The sequence below is a fragment of the Oxyura jamaicensis genome, chromosome 3 (genome assembly GCF_011077185.1).
Source record: "Oxyura jamaicensis isolate SHBP4307 breed ruddy duck chromosome 3, BPBGC_Ojam_1.0, whole genome shotgun sequence".
NCBI lineage: Eukaryota > Metazoa > Chordata > Aves > Anseriformes > Anatidae > Oxyura > Oxyura jamaicensis.
In genome coordinates, this window is record NC_048895.1 from 92995773 (window position 1) to 93010987 (window position 15215).

At 34.6% G+C, this 15215-nt stretch overlaps 1 protein-coding gene across 3 annotated transcripts in view; it reads left to right on the plus strand.

Annotated features, from left to right (window-relative positions):
• COL21A1 (collagen type XXI alpha 1 chain) overlaps positions 1-15215 on the plus strand; it is a 113910-nt gene that overhangs the window by 85052 nt on the left and 13643 nt on the right. For all 3 annotated transcript variants that reach the window (XM_035322515.1, XM_035322518.1, XM_035322517.1), the window contains exons 18-22: positions 4344-4388; positions 4738-4791; positions 11446-11499; positions 12787-12840; positions 14044-14115. In XM_035322515.1, the coding sequence (XP_035178406.1) occupies positions 4344-4388; positions 4738-4791; positions 11446-11499; positions 12787-12840; positions 14044-14115 (279 nt within the window). The remainder of the gene's footprint in view (positions 1-4343; positions 4389-4737; positions 4792-11445; positions 11500-12786; positions 12841-14043; positions 14116-15215) is intronic.

The window sequence follows — 15215 nt, forward strand, 5'->3', positions numbered from 1 at the left end:
GATAATGCATATGTTTTCTGTAGTCTAGAAACTCACATTCCACACCAAAGCTGTTGACCGGTGCCAAAGAGTGATGTTCTGCCAGGCACTGAAGAGACAGGAAATATTAAAGACAGTAGCAGAAAATAATTGAATAAGCTGATAAATGCTCATTGTAGGAGTAAAATAATTTTTTGCTTTCTTCTTGCAAAAGCTTTTATGCGTGGTTTCTTCTGCTATTCATAAGCGTGAGGGAGATATAAATAATCCATGATGCTAACTAGTAAAAGGGGGTGAAATATTTTGAGAAGTGTAGCTTGTACCTTAAGTAAAAATGCTTACACCTCGTTGATTTGTATATAAAGCCTTGGCCAACTTAATGGATTTTAGTTGGATTGCATGGAAAAAAAATCCAGCTGGTTAATATCATCAAAAACAAAAATAGACACTGCATGATTAAGGAAAGCTGCAAGACAGATTTTCCAGGGATTGTGAAACCATGTTCCTTTTACAGTTAAATCCGTTATATCTGCCAGATATTATCAAATAATGGAAGATTTATTTAAATTGCTAAAACTGGGATAGCATAGAGTATTTATACAGAATTGTTTAAGCTCATCATCATAATTGAAACAAATTCTTGCTTTTACGTATCCGGAATTCCCAGCTGTGGAGGCTGCTACAGAGGAAGAGTGCATCAAGGGATTTAGTTCCATGTCCAGGCAAACCTCACTCTGTTGAGAAGCAGGGAGACCAATGGCTAAGCAGTGGTATTTCCCACATGGAAAGGACACCCAGAACTCATTTTACTCTTGGATATCTTCGTTTACAGTTACTTTTATTGTGATTCTTAGTCAAGAATCTTAGTGAAGACTCTCAGGAGACTTTGCTAGCTGTGTCTGCAGGAACCTATCATCAGGCAAAGGAGGATGAATAAAAGGGAAACACAGCTGTATCTCAAACTAAAAAATCTTAGTTAGCTGACAGACTGATATGTGATTGATCATGTTAGCTTTTAGGCACAGACTTAGTAGTGCATGATAAGGCTGCAGTAGAGAAAACAAAAGTTTTAAGCCTATGAATTTGGCTTACTAGGATATCTTGCTGGCTTTAAATTTCATCTGTCTATAGCACTTGCTATAATTATTAATATAGGCTTATAAAGCGGTAAGGGAACACTTCCCATTTAGGGGAAAGTTTTAGAGGAAAGATTAAGACATTTGAAGGAAATTAAGATGGTTAAGAAAGTCAGACAGCTGATGCTGACAGAGCTGACTAAGGCAGTGGTAAGACTTGCAATAAACTTATTTTTCTAAATACCAAATTGACTAAGCCTTACATGAAATTTGAGGTAAAAGAATGTCAAGAAATGAACTGACTCTGAAGGGTAAGATGGTCCAATATGTGTCAGGACAGAAAGCATAAAAGCTCAGTAGATGCTTTGATTTGTAGTTATTCTGGTTAGAAATGTAATGCTATATTTATTGTTATTGTAACTGTATATATGATAAATATGAACCATTTACAAATTAGTTTTCTGGAAAGAGGAAGAAAAGAAAATCTAGAATTACAACATTTTTTGTATTTCATGTGAACAAAATGTTGCTTAGAAGCTTTGTAAAAAAAAAAAAAAATCCCTAAAGGCATTTTTTTTTTCTCTAGCCCAGTGAATCATGAATTATTCCATAGCATTGATTCTCTTACTCCCTGTGGGTGGCAATTTTCCCATTTGTAGTAGTTCCAAACATTGTGTTTCCCTTAATGGCAGAAAAATTGCATGATGAATCTGTTTCATATTAAGTTTTGATTAAACACAGGCATTTGTGATAATTTTAGTTACAATATGCACTTCACAAAAATTACATTTTCATCTAACAAATGGAGTGAAACTTGTCGTTTCACCTCATGCTCTGACGAATACATCTTTTGATAGTTAGAGTAAGGTTTCTTTGATAGTTATGTCACCCTATTAAGCATAACTTCCTGTTAAAAGTGCCTTATTACTTACGGTGGATGGAAAGAAAAAGAAAGCTCAGATTTTGGGGATTTGTACTGTGGATGAAATCTCTGTTTAGGAACAAGGATACTAATACATTTCCAAAGCTTGGTTTGGCTTTTGACTGAGAAGTTAGGGAAGAAACTCCGGATATCTAAGCTACTTTTTATCATTGCCCTCTGGCAAAGTGCAAGTAATTCTAGTTGGCATGACCAGGGATTATCCATGTAAAAGGAGGTAATAGATTTGGAGTAGACAATGAAAAGGAAACAAAATTTACTGTTTTAAGCATCCTGTTACTAAACCTACAGAAATAAGTCCTTGCAATTGCTGAACCATGGGAGCTATAGAGAAAAATAATCCGTATGGGAAAAACTCATTCTTTAAGGACAAACTAGCCACTTCATTCTCCTTCTCCTGTGCCAACTGACTTGTGGTGAATAACTGTGAAAATTTCCACCCCATGTAGTCTGGGAATCACTCAGATTAAAATAAGTGATAGGTTCATTTTTAGCTGAGCGAATGTCAATGAGCCATAAGAGAATTTTGAGGGTCTGGATTGTCTCCCATTGAAATAAGAGCTTAAATTTCCTTGTATTTTAGTAGTGCAGAGTCAATCAGAAAATAAAAGAAAAAAAATGGCCCAGTGACTTAGTTTTACAATTGTTCTTTGACTTTTATCCTTCTTTGCCACTGACATAAAGGTAAAGTTAAATGTCTTGTATCAGTGATTTCTTTTAGCCCTGAAAGTTCAACAGAGCTCAGCAGGACATTCTGTTTCTTCTCTTAGGCATGCTTATATAATGGTAAATAATTCCCTGTGTTCAGCCCTGCACGTAACTTAGAAATGTAAACATGGAAAGCTTTGGTGCATCCTTTCAGTAAAAGATATTCCTGCCTACTGGGGGATTTTTTTCATCATTGTGTGAAATTCTGGTATGAATATTTGTAGTTTAGTTTTACGTTTTACAGCTAGAGAAAGAAACTGTTAAATAAATATACTGAGAAGTCATGGACAGGTCCGGAAGTTCTTAATGTGGCGATAAATGCACTCCATTTCCTATCAGTTTATTTGTTCAAAAGATGGTTTTGGACAAAAATTTTAGCCAAAAGACTTATGTTATGCAAGGTGAGTAGAAGTCTTAGAATGAGGCTTTTCCAGATATTTGTATTATATTCTTTGATCTCTTCTTTTACTGATATATACATTGGAATTTAGGTGACTTGCAAGATGCTGAGGATACCATCGTTAACTCATGTGAACAGACTAATGAACTGCTTCCACTTGATGGGTTCATTATTAATGAAAAGCTGGGTATAATTTGCAAAGCAATGGAGCTATCTTTTCCAAGCCAGCAGTGTACAAATGTAGTCCATATAGAAGCTATTAAGTTATTCTGGTTGTTACATTCATGATTTTTTTTCCATAGAATGTGTTTGTTTTGGTGTTGTCTAGAATAGTCCACTTATTTTCACTATAGCATATTAATTTCAATGTGATTAAATCACAAAGTCTATATACCAAATCCTTGCTGCAGATTGATAATAGTACATGTAAGAACAGTAAATGTACAAAAAAAATTAAATGGATTTAACTAGGAGGAAAAATAGATTAACTGAATACAGATTACAGTTTTCAGTATATATGGAGTTTTGTTTTAAAGCTAAACTATATTCAGATAAATTATCACTGTAAGAAACCATGAGATACATTGTACAGTTAAACGAACAACAATGGTGAGGAAATGACAGAGATCTTCAAGAATTTATGAAAGTGGAAGCTAGCACACATCACATATGATAACAGCTCTCTCTTGTGTTCTGTTACAATCACTGTAATTTAAATAGGAAGATAGGATTTGTGGTACTCAAACCCGATGTACTGTTGGCCAGGACTTTTGCTGGAAGAAGGAAGGCATGCTCTATCTTATATGGGAATCCTATGAATAATGAGTAGTGGCTTCTTTCCCCAGGTCAGGGTTTTCAGTACAGCACTGCAACCTTTGGTGGGCAACCAGGAGTATGTGAGCCTGTCCAGGGCAGATGTGAAGTTCTGGCAAGAAAGCACCAGGGAGGGACTGAACTTTGCCGTTTCACTGTATCCCCAGATGAAATAGTTTGCGTGTTTCCAGATGAAGCTCTTTTCTTATACACGTTTTTTTGTTTTCTTTTTTAATTTTTCTATTTCCTGCCCATATTTGGAACCCTTATTATATAGCATATGTTAAATATATGAGGACATTGTTTATTTGCTTGTTTTTTAATATATTATTTTTTGGGTAAAATATTCCATATATTTAAAAGTTGTTGTTTTTTTTTTTGTTTGTTTGTTTTTTTTTTCCTCCCTTCTACCCTCCTCCCCCCTCAGGGAATTCCTGGAATTCCTGGAAATCAAGGAGCAAAAGGACAAAAGGTATTGTTAATAACTCAAAACACAGTTAAAAACTGTACATATATATACCGTTTCTATGCTAAAGGTACTGTACTGAGAGGAGAGTTTTCACTGGGGAGATTTAGGACAACAAATCATGCTGCAAACGAAGGGAGACGTGTTCCAAAATGCTTATGGCATGTTTGGCATTTCTTATTAGGTCTTATTTCTACTATTCCAGAAGGAATGCGTAATTTAAAAGTAACAAAGTTAATGTCATAATACTTTGAATCCCACTCAAACAGATGTGCATAATTAAAGGGAATTTAACACAACTGTTAATCATACATATATTGATTACACAACTATTCTCTTTATCCAAAAAATATAGGGTGAAATTGGACCACCGGGTCAACCAGGAGCAAAAGGGTCACCAGGGGAAACTGTAAGTTTGCATAATCATGTTGTTATGAACAGGAAGTACCAATAATTCTCATGCTGTTGTTTGCTACCTGTGATAAGCAAACAAGCGCATTATAGTAGCAACCTAGCATTTTCACATTGCAAATAGGATCAGGTCATGTCTAATTTATAAATTACTCCCCAAAATATAGGCACACTTTTATTTTGAAATTGATAGTTTCCAGACCGCACATTTGATAAACAAATTCAGCAAACACATTATCATTAGTGCGAATTTACTCTATTAGTGCGAGTTACTTTAACTTTGATTTATCTCTGAAGGTACTCAAGTCAATTTATTATGAAAGTATATATAGACTAGATTATATATTGTCATAGTGTGCAATGGATTTCTGAATGTGAATATCGGGATGTTTTTCTAATAATATTCACTTTCAACAAGGACTGTGAGAATAGCTGAGGTCACAAAATTCCCAAAATGCTTAAAAATATATATATATATATATTTTGTAATGTAGGAAATAGAAAATTATTTAGTCTTTTTGGACAGTCCAGCTTAACACATCTTAGTTACTGCATAAGTAGAATGATTTCTGTGTTCTCTATAATCATGTAGAAATCACAGAAGATGGTTAGAAATTGTTCATTAATTAATATGATCTTCTTTGTTAGTTGAACATATGCTGCTTTAAAAAAAATTATCTTTTTATATTGAAATTATAGAAACATTCAGGTTGGAAAAGATCTCTCATCTAGTCCAACGTTTAACCTAGTACTGACGAGTCCACCACTAAACCATACTATTAAGTTCTACATCCACATGTTTCTTGAAGACCTCCAGGGATGGTGACTTAACCACTTCACTGGGCAGCCCATTCCAATGCCACACAACCCTTTCAATAAAGAAATTTCTCCTAATATCCATCATACATCTCCCCTGGCAAAACTTGAGGCCATTTCCACTCATCACTTGGTGCTAGGGAGAAGAGCCTGATCCCCACATCACTAAAGTTCAGTAATGTTTATGTGGTTCCATTTTTAATCATCCTTAATATACCTCAATATTTTTGTTTTGTGCTTGATGTATTTTATCCTCTCTGCTGACTAAAATGCTTCTGACTTTCCTGAAAGATGCCCAACTTGGCATCATAACTATACTGTTCAAAGTGACTTTATTTAGTTAAGGAACCTATGTCTCACTCTATTTTTGACTTTGAGCAGATTAATATGGATCATCATGGCTAAAATGAAGTAAATTCTGTATAGAACTAACTATAGATGCTGTTATCTCTATGGACCATGGTGGACTAAATGACTAAAATGTTTTAACCTTCTAAGAAATTCATTGTTTATTTTTATTGTATATAGCTGTATGGCAGTATAAGAGATTTTATGCAGTTGTATTGAGGCTACAGAATTAGTAACATGTCGGAGAAAAAAGTAGATAGCATTTCTTGATTTGAAGTTGACTGGCATGTGCAGTTATTTTAATGTGTTAATGTTCTATTTTATGTGTTTGATGTGTCTTTCAACGTGTCAGCAGTGGGAAGAAGAAAATCTGTGTTTTTCTCACCTTGTTGCATTTCTGTAGTGCTACTACTGGGATAAATATGATTATACGGGAAACTATAACATACAGTTTAACTTACTTAGCTTGGAAAATATATTTGAAGATAAATTATCACAGAGTCCAAATCAATCTGTGATTTTAATTGTGGTAACAATAGTGATCAGTTTCCAATATCAGAACCAAGAAGAAATACCAGATTCTTATGAATACCTTGATAGCATTGCTTTAATAAATGAGAGACTAACATGTAAACACTTTTAACAAAAAAATTAATCTCAGAACAATAGTTCTCTTGATAATTCAGTCTGAGATGGAAGTTAAAAAGGAAGCAGTAAATTAAAATTAACTGGACAAAGCTAAGGGATTTGAATAGTAGCAAGAGGAAAATGCTCTAGATAGAGCTTCAGAAAAATCACTGGAATTAAGCAGATGGCATTTAGCAAACAGAAGAGACTGAGCAGTTTTGAGTGATAGATGGCACAGAGGTAGGTGTAGACGGCACAGATCTTTTTATCCCTAAATGGGCAAGCTGTGCTTAGAAGTCACAATATCAGTGTCACAAGATGTTAATCCAGTGGCATATCTGAAGTTTTGAAACTGGGGGTGAAAGCTGTGAACTGTTCTCTCTGCTGTCCTTGCCATCACATTGCCTCTTGATATTTTAGCAACAGGTAAGAGTACACTGCTATATATTCGTGGATTTTGGCAATCATTAACAGATTGTGTCATTCAGTTTCATAACTTTTCTGTCTCTCAATTTGTCTATTACATCTCTTTGCAAGATCTTTCCTTATGAAAAAGCTTCATCAGTAATGAATTTGCTCTTGACCCCATGAGCTATCAGTTTGGATTTTATCCACTCCCAAAGAGGAAGGGGTTTCAGTGGCCACTCTGCAGTGTTAAAAAAAATATAGAAGAAAAGAGAGGGCACATGAACTTAAAGAAAACCCTGCTTATGTCTGCAAAATTGAAGAGTGGCTCTCTAAAAGCTCTCCATGCTATGGTTTAGATAAGACCATACACTCCAGTAACAACATGTGTGGATGCTGGATCATTGTTGTTTCTAAAAATATCCTGTTCTTCTGCTATTATTGCTGATAATAAGAGCCACATAATAATAAGATAATGATAATGATAATAAGAGGATGTAATCATTTTATACAGAATTATTTAGTTGATTATTTGGTGAGAGGGTCTTTGATTTAAAAGATGTTATGTCCATTGTTGGAAGATTCTTTTTTACTGGATATTTGTTTTCTATTTATTTTTCTGTGAAGTTTGAATGTATGTCCACTCAGAAGGTGGACGGACTTCAAATGTGTAAACCTGAATAGTATTCTAACTTTACTTCTCAGAGAGAAAATATTTTCAGATCCATCAAAGTTTCTATTTTATCTTGCATCTGAATTGTACTTGAATCACGTGCTAACCTTCATTTGTAATTGGACGGCTTAATCAGGAGCACATCCAAAACAGGAATCATTATTCACCGTGCATGTCGGCGCTTGCTGTCTGTTCAGTATTGTATCTCTATTCCAACACAAGTACACCTCATCTGTCACTGTTTTTGAGGTGGTCTTTTAGTTTCCATTTTGCATTTGTCAGAATGATGCTGAGATTATGGATTCTATAAAGGACTCTTTCTTTAGGATGCTGTGATTGTGCTGGAAATTACTTACAGCCATGTGGAATTCAAAGGGATATGCAGGCTATCACTTGAAGAAGCTGAGGAAGCTAATAATTTTTATTAGCTATCACTGGGAATTTTTTCTCCAGTTCTTTCTGAATAAAGCTGAACAAAGTGCTGGAGGAGAAGATGTATCAGCAGCTATAATAAAGCCATGTGGGATTCCAAATTGTACATATTTATTCAAGTAACTCACTATTTTTTTCTTCAAATTGTCTTTACACAAACAACATCTGGTTCTGTGATACACTTGAAAATAATAAATTAATGTTTCCTGACAACTCGATTTAATGTATCTTTTGTCACCTGATAAAATAAGTAGAAAATTGATGCATGGAATATTTGAATATGTTATATGGCATTAGGGAATTTTAGCCAGAAAAGATAGTGGGATTTTCCTTGTATTAGTCATACTGAATACGTTTGTTCCAGAAAAAAACAGATGGAAAGCTTGTGGATGTGCTATTAATACCTTGGGAAAATTCTTCAGTAACAAGTTCTTCTTCAGTAATAACTATCCCTATTACGTTGCCAACATCAGTAATTTATTAATTTATCTGCCACATAAATAGTGTCAGATCTGGAAAACGGGGAAGTAACACTACATTTTATGTTCTTAAATTATTGTTTATTTTTATTCAGGACATATTTTTCTCTTGTAATTTTACATGCCCTAGTTTTCAGATTATGTTCTAAAGCCTTTCTTATATTGCATCAGAAAGTTTACTTCTTGCAGAGTACTGATTTCATGTAGTTACTTTCGTGTAGTTTTTTACTTACAGTGCAGGAAAGGAAGTCAGAACAACTGGGTTTTATTTCTCCCTTATAATATAAAATGAATGTGGGACATTTGTGATGAACATTTAACTACTACTAATCCAAGCAATAGTGTGGGCATAAAGCAGAAGTAATCTAGCGTGGAGTTGGTAGGGGGTAGGTTCTCAACAGTGTGTTACATGAACTGTAACACAGGACCACACTGAGCTGGCAATGTGAGAGGAACCAGAAATCCCCAAGTTCCATTTCTCATCCTTTCCCACTATTGCTCCTAAAACTTGTGTTTCCTTTTCTCTACTAATTAATGTGCTAGAAATGAGCACAGAACAGGAATCCAAGGAGGAGAAAATAATAATTTCACAAGGGTTTTCAGAGAAGGAAAGTAGCCATCAAGGAATGCAAAAAACATTACAGAGCTCTGTTTCAAAAGGTCAATAGATAACATGAGATTTGTTTTAAAAAAGCTGAACTGAATTCAGCCTTACAGTGAAATGAAAATGTATAAAAGCTTATTTTGCTATATAAATGGAAATAAAGAAAATGTGAAGAAGCAGGACTGATATTCAAGTAAATTAAGACAGCCTTAATGTAATCAAGGTTCAGTTCTAAATGAAATGGATATTTTTTTACACTGTCCATAACAAAGCTGATTCTGAACATATGCCCTAAGCAAAAGGTAATGGGAATACACTCTTAGGCTGTTAAGTGGAAGCAGACTGCGGAAGCTTCACTCCAAATGAAGAGGAAATGGTAATTTCTGTTCCAAAATTATGAAAGAAATGGCACAGGCTATAGTAAACCTTTATTCACAAAAAGAATAGCTTATTCTAGATTAACTGAATCAACTCTGATGACTGATTTTTAAGTAAGAACAAGCAGATTTAAGCTTCAAAATTAGGATAGTGTTGGAAATTGTGTGATGTCTATAGTATATATGTGATGTGTATATATATAGTATTATTATTACTATATATAGTATTATGTTAGAGAAATAGAAATGTAGTAGTTACTCAATAATTATATAATTACTCGAGTTTTACTCTTATGATAGATACCATTTGTGTTCTGTATTCACAGCTCTGTATCTGTGGCCCAAAAAGCAAGTTGTTGTGCTTACTGATGTTAATATATTAATTTGGTGTGCAATAATTTATTACAACACAGCACGATAGAAACCTGAGTTTACCTCTGTTGCCTCAGTTAGCAGCACATGCAAAATAACAGAAACGTGATGGCATGGTGAAAACTGTGCATACAAAAATTAGTCCCCATTCTAAATATTTTGAGATTTCTCTTGTATTTTCAAAAACAAAGCCATCCTTTTAGTCTTAGTAAAGTTAATATTTTTTTTTTTGTCACAACTGGATCACTGTCTATGTAACAAATTACTGTAGACACATTTATTTTTGATCATATGCAACTTTTGAAGAAGGACTGGGATATTATCGTTGAACTGAATTGTTCCTAACATTTTGTACTAAATGGACGGTGGTTGGTTTTATCTGTATGAAAGCAAAGATTAATTTAAATAACAATAATAAGAGTAGATCTTGAAAATACTAACAATTAGAAGCATTGATAGCATTTAATCTCCAGTAAATGGAGATTACATGACCTTTTTTGTTTGACTTTGTGTTATTTCTTGTATTTTATGCTGTGTCTTGTTAAGTACCTTATTACAGCAGATCATATTTCAGAGTATATATGGAAGTCCAAATAAAACAATAATAATATATTGTTTTTTATTGACACAGTTCTAGAGTGAAAAAGAAGTGAAATGAAGTGGTGAGAAAGCCATATATTGACATCAGATGTAGAAAACACTATAAATGGGAATTCCTTCTTGGAAATTATGATTCGAAAATAAATTTCTAAATTATACCTGAGAGTAGCTTTAAAGAGAAAGGGAGAAATACAGCAATTTAATGGTTTGATACCCTTCTGTTATTAGTTTATGTATGGAACAAAGACAGTTAAATATGGCTTCATCAACACATTTTCCTGAGAGGAGTCCAAGGGACTCTTTTTTGTGATGCATTGGCTGTGCACATGTGCTGAAGTGGCAGGAACTGCTGGGGTCTTGAATGAATGGTTCAGTCTCGAAGGCTGCTGAAAAAGGAAAGGTTTGTCCCCAGGTTAACTGATCCTGATAAATCTCCTCAAGGCTTGGAAGAGGAGTCAGGTCATGGCAACCTTGGAGGGTCACATAGTCAGAAAGCAGAGAGAGAATTCTGAAATACCACAGATAATTTTTTCAGTTTTGGGAACCCTAAGTGGAAACTAAGAAACTTGTGTCACCTTCAATTATAGCTAAGGACATTTTAAAGTTATGTTAAAAATTAGATGATACAGATGGAGTTTTAATTTGCAGAAGTTTTTCTCTCAGGAGTATTTTATGACAGCACTGTTCTTTTTTTTCCTGAATGTTTTTTTCCATTGCACAGTGGCCCTTCCTTAGGCAATAAGAGGCCTAAATAACCCAGAGCTAGATCCTGTATAGTATTGTGATAAAAAAAAAATATATTTCCTATCCATTTATTTTGCTGTAGAAATATAATAGTAATATTAATTTATACTGCATTGAAGACATTATTCCTCTAGCTTGTTGTAGAAATGTCTCTGCCTTTTTCAAAAATAAATAGGGCATGATGGGACCAGAAGGCTCATTTGGTCTACCTGGAGCTCCTGGGCCTAAGGTGAGCATTTGTGTTTTTTCACTTGTGACTTAGATAAATGACTGCTTTGTAGATGTCAAAAGCTCCAGATTTTGCAGCTAAATTTTTGGTATACTGAATACTGGTGAGTACCTATATGATTTTCCATATATTACCTTATATGATAGTTTGGTCTCAGGAGAGCTTAATATAGTTTAGTAAATGGTGCCTGTCATCCCATGAGGTTTGGAACTGCTGCAGAAATGGTCATGAGACTTTGTTTCAGCTTTGCTGTCCTGGAAAATGTTCTGCAATGCTTGGAGCCAGATAATTCTCAGTATACATCAGAACTCTCTGCCCATGTTACATTTATTTATATTTTAATTGTGTTAAATAAAGTTACGTGCTGCTTTTTCCACCCGAGGAGCCAAATTTATTTCAGATGTAACTTTACTGATTGCACTACAGCTACAGCAAGAATTAATTTGACCCATGCTCTCAGAAACCAAAATAGATACTATAAATCTAGATCTTTTAGTGTAACCTTTTAGTTTAATCCAAAATGAGTTTTGGCTACTAAGCATTGAATTGTACATCCTAGAGAAAATTTATTAATATAGAATCAATTTCCTGAACTTTGTATTTACATTTAGGTTTGCTTCCACCTCTGCTTTATTTATATCTAAAACTGCATATGTATTTCTTTAAAGTTGTGTACTGACATTCTTTAAGTCATTAATGTTTGCCATGGTCAAGAAGGTTGATCAAAAAAAAAAAAAAAAAAGTCTTATTTCCATTTGTGAAAAATGTTTTTTTTTTGTATTTTTTTTTTGTATTTTTTTTTCTCTCATTCAAAATATAAGCTGCATTTCCAGAGGAAAACTTCATGCTTACAGAAAAGCATTATAAAGGAATCTGTAATTCTTAGATTTAAATGAAAATCCTTATGCTGCATATATGCCTAATTCCATTGGCTACGGTATATATACATATTTGCTCAGACACGTCCAAGGTGTTTCAGAATTTTATTAAATAGTATGGTGGAAATGTGAAGTCAGTATAAACAAACCTGGTATGATTGGGCAAGGAAAATGAGGTAGGTGGGGAAGGAACAGCTGAGAACAGGCAGGTGGATCCCATTTTGTCATGGGTATTTCATCTTTCCTAAGAACCTGCAAGTTTCCTGTTAAGAAGCAGTACTGTAGCCTTTTGATCACACACCTTATTTTAAAAGCTGGTTATCCATTAGTGTCTGTTTGTATTTGGAAGTAATACCATATGTGATAAAAAATACTGATGTATCAGTCATGTTCCTGTGTTGTTATACAGGGTGATAAAGGTGAACCTGGACTACAGGGGAAACCAGGATCACCAGGAGCCAAGGTAAATATGAATCTGGAAGTATTTAGTTAAAGCAGAGATGGATTTACTTTTCCATGATAAAATTCTTAAGTTAAGGCAGTTTTGTTTCAAAATTGAATAGCAGTGAACATAAAATCACATCAGAATCCATTTGATAGGTTATTCTTACTGACTTTGTATTAGACTATGGGATACAAGGCAGCAGTCTCATTGAAACCTGCTTTATAGTGTTCTGTGTTGAGCTAGATCATGTGGTTGTCTCCTTCAAATTCCTATGCATTTGGGGTTAAACCAACACTTACAGTGTCACATCTGCTGACCTCTGTGGCAGGTACAGCTGTTTGACTGGTCTATTAGTTCTGGCTTGCAGTCTGTAGTGCTGATAATGCCTTGTGGCAAGGGGTCACGTATATGAGAATTTATGGTGCTGCACTTGAGCCAGGACTCAGGAGAACCAGCAACTTTGATGCCAGAGAGATGCTCTAAAACATGCGTTTGGATGGGGAAGCAGCACTAGAAGGAGTTTATCTTCTCAATCCAAAGATGACTCCGTGGTCTACAAACAGGATGGGACTGGGATGGACTCTCTGACTGGTCAGGTCAGCCCTCACCAGAAGAGCAGCCATTTAAAACAGAAGGCAGTGATCAAAAAAGAGAAACTGTCTTTAGTCAAAAAAATAATGCTGGGAATGCTTTGTGGGGAAGAGCAGAAAGGAATTGGTTCATTTTCTTCTTTTCATCTTTTCTTCAGTCTTTTACTGTCTCTGGGCTTCACATGTACACAATGACACTGGCTTCTATTACAGTCTTGTAAAGCTGAAGAGACAACAAAGTTGGGTTAAATTACACTGAGATGAAAATAAGACCAATATGTTCTGAAATGTTATATAATTTCCAGCCTCTTAATGAAATTCAAACCTGCAAACATTGCAAACTTCAGATAGTTTTATTTCTGTAACTTTGAAAAATCAACATCAGATGTGTTAAAAGGCAATAGAAGATAGGTGCTGGAATACTAAGAACTAGGAGTGTCTTTTGTGGCTTGTGGGTGTTCAACATCCCAAAATCTCCAACATCACAAAATCTCCAAACATTTCAATCATCCTATTTTATAAAATTTTAAAATACCATAGCCAAATCGTATCACATGACCTGGAAAAAACATGCAATATGTTTTTACTTACAGCATATCACTGATACTTACAGAGCTATTATATTATTCAGGGAGATCTAGGAGGACCTGGTGCCCCAGGTGAACCAGGCTACCCAGGCATTCCTGGTACCCAGGGTATAAAGGTAAGCAGTTTTTTTTCTGGTTTTATATTACTTACATCTACTATTTAGTATATATTGGAAGGTCCATTTCCTAGAAAAACAATCAGCTTTCTTAGGGAGGAGAGAATGACCAAAAGGGAGAAACTGTTAACATAAAGTGCTGTGGCATAGGTATACTAATGAAATTTTCATAATGAATTATAGTACATAATAGTATAATCTGTGATTCTGTATTTACTTCACACTATATTGTCTCACAGTGTTATATCTACAGATTCTATTGTGTAAAGTCTTTTTGTGAATCTCCCTAAGAACTGGAGCAATTAATCCCAGGCAGCTGGGACAGATTCAGCTCTATTACCCTTAGCCATTAAGAACTATTTGATCTAGCCAACTTGTCCAGGTTTTCTCCATGTTTAACTGAGAGAGTCTGAACTCCCTAGGGAGTCATTCATTCACATCTTTGCTTAGGAATGGATAAATCTGGAAGTACTTGTCTATTACCACTGACTATATCTGAAGCCTAGATAAGGCTTTAGCTTAGCTAAATTAAATGTTGAAATTTTTGATGGCAAAGGTTAGATGGATCCTACTTCTGCTGTCCTGGCTGAAAATATTTCTTTTTTTTAAGGCAGGAATCTGTATTTTTTTCCTCTTGCATACTGAGTTCTCAGGTAGATAATGCCTGCAGGATCTCACTATCGCTTCGTGCAACCTTCCATCAATCAAACACTGTTATTGACATGGTTATGCTGAAATTATTCATTGTCAAATAACTACTTTGTGAACATATCATAAAATTTAGTTATTTATGTTTGAATTTCTGAATAGTAACCTTTATTTTTAAAGTGTAGCTATATAGGATTTTCTGACAAACACATGAAGGAGTCTTTAAGGAGTCCCAAGTTGAAAAGATTATAGGCAATGTTGTTCTTTGGTACATCTGAAAATTCAAGCATACATTTTTTGCATGCTAAAACCTGTAATTGACATTACAGTCAATTGCCATTACAGACTTAATTACATTAAGTCCTTTCCTTGAGATTTTTTTTTATAAGATGTCATTCTAAAAATCTTCTGTGCTTCTGAAACTTTTCAGTTTCATCTCAGCCATTAACACA